General features: G+C 67.0%; 1 protein-coding gene across 1 annotated transcript; it reads right to left on the bottom strand.

Annotated features, from left to right (window-relative positions):
• LOC141935728 (interleukin-1 receptor antagonist protein-like) lies at positions 1 to 2,912 on the bottom strand. The gene is made up of 6 exons (XM_074852221.1): positions 2,805 to 2,912; positions 2,594 to 2,630; positions 2,314 to 2,468; positions 1,334 to 1,486; positions 1,140 to 1,264; positions 1 to 321 (listed from the first exon to the last, which is right to left on the bottom strand). Exons 2-6 carry the CDS (start codon positions 2,620 to 2,622, stop codon positions 1 to 3), a joined length of 783 nt encoding a protein of 260 aa, XP_074708322.1. The 5' UTR covers positions 2,623 to 2,630; positions 2,805 to 2,912.
• Positions 2,913 to 4,263: the final 1,351 nt, after the last annotated feature.

Raw genomic sequence — 4,263 nt, 5'->3', positions numbered from 1 at the left:
TCAATCACACACCACAAGCTGAGACAAACTCCATCGCTTTATTCCCCCACCCGAGGGACTGACAGTGGGGAGGACATCCCCACCCATGGGTGCTCCCCCTGCACCCATGGGTGCTGCAGTCACTTGCGGTGCAGGTAGAAGGCAGTGACGGCGGGGGGGGGGGGCCAGGTCCAGCGCCTCCCCCTGCCCCGCAGCGGTGCTGAGGAAGTGCCCAGGGAAGGCGGCCGCCTCGAAGGTGTGTGTGGAGCCACCATAGGTCTTGTAGAAGGTGTAGGGGGTGGCCTCGGCCCCCCGCGAGAACAGGTCCAGCAGGCCCACCTCCTGTGACAAGGGGGGGACACACCGCTGGGACACCACCCTGGGGCGGCACCGTTCCAGGGAACCCCCATCTCCAGTTGCCACCATGTCCAGGAACCCCCACTGCCACGTGACACCACCTCAAGGTGGCACTATCATGGGGTGACACCATCATGGGGAGCCCCCACCTTCAGGTGACACCACCTCAGGGTGACCCCACATTGGCTTGCTCACCTTGGGTTGCCTCACTTCTGGGTGACCCACCCCAGGGTGCTCCCACCTTGGGTTGACCCACTGTTGGGTCCCCACCACCCCAGGGTGCTCTCCCACCTTGAGTTGACCCACTGTTGGGTCCCCACCACCCCAGGGTGCTCTCCCACCTTGAGTTGACCCACTGTTGGGTCCCCACCACCCCAGGGTGCTTCCCCACCTTGGGTTGACCCACCGTTGGGTCCCCACCACCCCAGGGTGCTCTCCCACCTTGAGTTGACCCACCGTTGGGTCCCCACCACCCCAGGGTGCTTCCCCACCTTGGGTTGACCCACCGTTGGGTCCCCACCACCCCAGGGTGCTTCCCCACCTTGGGTTGACCCACCGTTGGGTCCCCACCACCCCAGGGTGCTTCCCCACCTTGGGTTGACCCACCGTTGGGTCCCCACCACCCCAGGGTGCTCTCCCACCTTGGGTTGACCCACCGTTGGGTCCCCACCACCCCACGGTGCCCCCACCTTGGATTGCCCACCTTAAGTTGCCCCACCTAGGGTTGCCCCACCGCTGGGTGCTCCACCCCAGGGTGCCCCCCACCCTGAGCCACCCCCCACCGTGACACGCCCTGTGCTCACCTCCAGCTTCAGCTGGGGCTCGGGGCCGGTGCCACAGGAGAGGGCCTGGGTGCCCCCCCGGATGCCCACGATGAGGGGACAGCGCTGGCGCTCCAGGTGCAGGTTGGGCACCACGCTGATGGGTTCTGTGAGGAGATGGGGTGGTAGGAGCACCCATGGGTGGGGGGTACCCCTTCCCCAACCAAGGCACCCACCTTCCTGGGCAGCGTTGACACCCTGCAGGCTGGTAGCCACCAGGTAGCCATTGTGCAGGCAGAGTCCCTTCTGCTCTGTGTCCCGCAACAGGTAGTGGTAGGGCTGGGCCAGCGGCCGCGCCTCCGCCGAGGATATTGTTACGTCCCCGGTGTCTGCCGGGTGACACGGGGACATGGGGACACGGGGAGGGGGCACAGGGGCCTCAGGGGCGTGTGGGGATGTGGGCATCACAGGGACGGGATGAGGGTGGGGGGACACAGGGACGTGGGGATGGGGCACACGGGAGTGATGGGCACATGGGGATGGGGGACATGGGGACATGGGACAGGGGGACACAGGGACAGGGGACATGGGGATACAGGGACAGGGGACATGGGGAGGGGGCACAGAGGGTGCACAGGTGCATGGGGGCATGGGGACATGGGACAGGGGGACACAGGGACAGGGGACATGGGGACATGGGGACAGGGGACATGGGGAGGGGGCACAGAGGGTGTCACAGGTGCATGGGGACATGGGGACACGGGGACAGGGGCCGGGGGAGGGGGCACAGAGGGTGTCATGGGGACATGGGGGCACATGGGCATCACAGGGACGTGGGGATTGGGGACATGGGGATGAGGGACACGGGTGTGGTGGACGTGGGGCCATGGGGACATGTGGGCACATAGGATTAGGGGACATAGGGACATGGGTGTGATGAGCACGTGGGGACATGGGGACAAGAAATGGAGGCACATGGGGACACGAGCAGGGGACATGGGCATCACAGGTGCATGGGGACATGGGGACACAAGGACATGTGGGCATCACGGGGACATGGGGGTGGGGGACACAGGGACATGAGGACACAGGGACGGGGCACTCAGGGCACGGAGGGGCAGGGATGGACACGGGGACATGGGGAGGGGGACACAGGGGGCAGGTGGGGACACGGGGGACACAAGGGGACAGGGCCCCCGTGCCAGCTGGGCACTACCTTTCCCCAGGAACTCGTTAAACAAGGCCACCATGTCGGGGTCGGTGACAGACTCCACCACGTCCCCGGTCCCCGCGCTCAGCCCCGCCATGACACCCAGCGGGTGCCCGCGAGCCTGGGACTGCTCCGGGTGTCCCTGGGGACCTTCAGCCCCGCTGCACCCGGGGGAGGAGGAGGGGGAGGGGGGGGAGACAAGGGTGAGGGCGGGCACCACGCTGGGTGACTCAAGCCCCGGATATGACGGAAGGGACAACCCCGTCCCCACCCTGTCACCGCTCACCTGAAGGCAGGTCTGGACACGTGGGACATGGCTGAGCCTGCGCAGGAGAGAGGGTAGCGCGTGGGTGACACGGGTGACGCGGGTGGGGGATCAACCCCCCTCCCAACACACCTGGTTGCCAATAGGCTCCTGGTTGTCAGTAGGCTCCAGAGTGAACACCCTCAGAATGTTGCCCAAGCGGGACCCAGCTTGTCCCCGTCCCTAGCGATACCTGCAAATCCGTCAGCTTCCCAAATCCTGTCCTGTGTCCTCTGGGTGGTGTCCTCTGGGTTGTGTCCCCTCTGCTCTGGGTGACGGTGGCTCTTATAGGGCTGGGTGGGGCGGGGGGGGGCAGAGCCCGCCCCGGTAATTGTATGGGAGCGAGCTGGGCTGGGCGGGGGACGGGTGACGGGGACGCGGAGCGATGGTGAAACGCCACCTAGTCCCTGTGTCCCCGCAGCGTCCCCTGTCCCGTGGACAGTCCCCGTGATGCCCCCTGTGCCCTGTCCCCAAGGTACTGCTGTGTCCCATGAGCCCTGTCCCCAGGGTCCCACGTGCCCCATCCTCATGGCCTCGTGAGACCCGTCCCCAAGGTCCCCTGTGTCCCATCCCCACGGTGTCCACGTGCCCTGTCCCAAAGGTCCCACATGCCTTGTCCCCATGGTGCCCACATGCCTTGTCCCCATGGTGCCCACGTGTCCTGTCCCTAAGGTCCCCCCTGTCCTGACCCTGTGGTCCCATGAGCCCTGTCCCCAAGGTCCCACACGCCCTGTCCCCAGGGTCCCATGTACCTTGTCCCCATGGTGCCCACATGCCCTGTCCCTGAGGTCCTACACGCCCTGTCCCTGTGGTGCCCACGTACCTTGTCCCCATGGTGCCCACGTGCCCTGTCCCCGAGGTCCCACACACCCTGTCCCCAAGGTCCCATGTACCTCGTCCCCGTGGTGCCCGTGTGCCCCATCCCCAGAGTCTGGTGTGCCTCATCCCTGCCATGGCGTGCAGTGCCACCACCACTCAGTGCCACGCCACGCGGTGCCGCACCACTCAGTGCCACCACCACTCAGTGCCACACCACTCAGTGCCACACCACGCGGTGCCATGCCATACAGTGCCACCACCACTCAGTGCCACACCACTCAGTGCCACACCACGCGGTGCCACGCCATACAGTGCCACCACCACTCAGTGCCACACCACGCGGTGCCACGCCATACAGTGCCACCACCACTCAGTGCCACACCACGCGGTGCCACGCCACGCGGTGCCATGCCACACAGTGCCACCACCACTCAGTGCCACGCCACGCGGTGCCACACCACTCAGTGCCACGCCACGTGGTGCCACCACCACTCAGTGCCACGCCACGCGGTGCCATGCCACACAGTGCCACCACCACTCAGTGCCACGCCACGCGGTGCCGGCGGTGGCTGGGGTGTGCCGGGCGGGAGGCATCTGCCACCACCACCAAATCCGGGAAGGGGCCGAGCCCGGGAGTTGCCCGACTATGGGGCAGCCCCGCCGGCTGCGTCACCCCCCCTTGGGGACGCCCCATCCCAGTCCCTAACGACTTGGTGGCGCAACACCGGCCATCCCGGCGGGGTGACGCAGGCGCTGGGGGCCAACCGCTGTCACCCTGCCCTGTCCCCCCCCGCCCCGTCCTCGCCGCCACCCACGTCACGGGGACCACGGTG

The sequence above is a fragment of the Strix uralensis genome, chromosome 28 (assembly GCF_047716275.1).
Source record: "Strix uralensis isolate ZFMK-TIS-50842 chromosome 28, bStrUra1, whole genome shotgun sequence".
NCBI lineage: Eukaryota > Metazoa > Chordata > Aves > Strigiformes > Strigidae > Strix > Strix uralensis.
The sequence above is the reverse complement of the archived record's forward strand: the minus strand, read 5'-3'. Positions and strand labels throughout refer to the sequence as shown.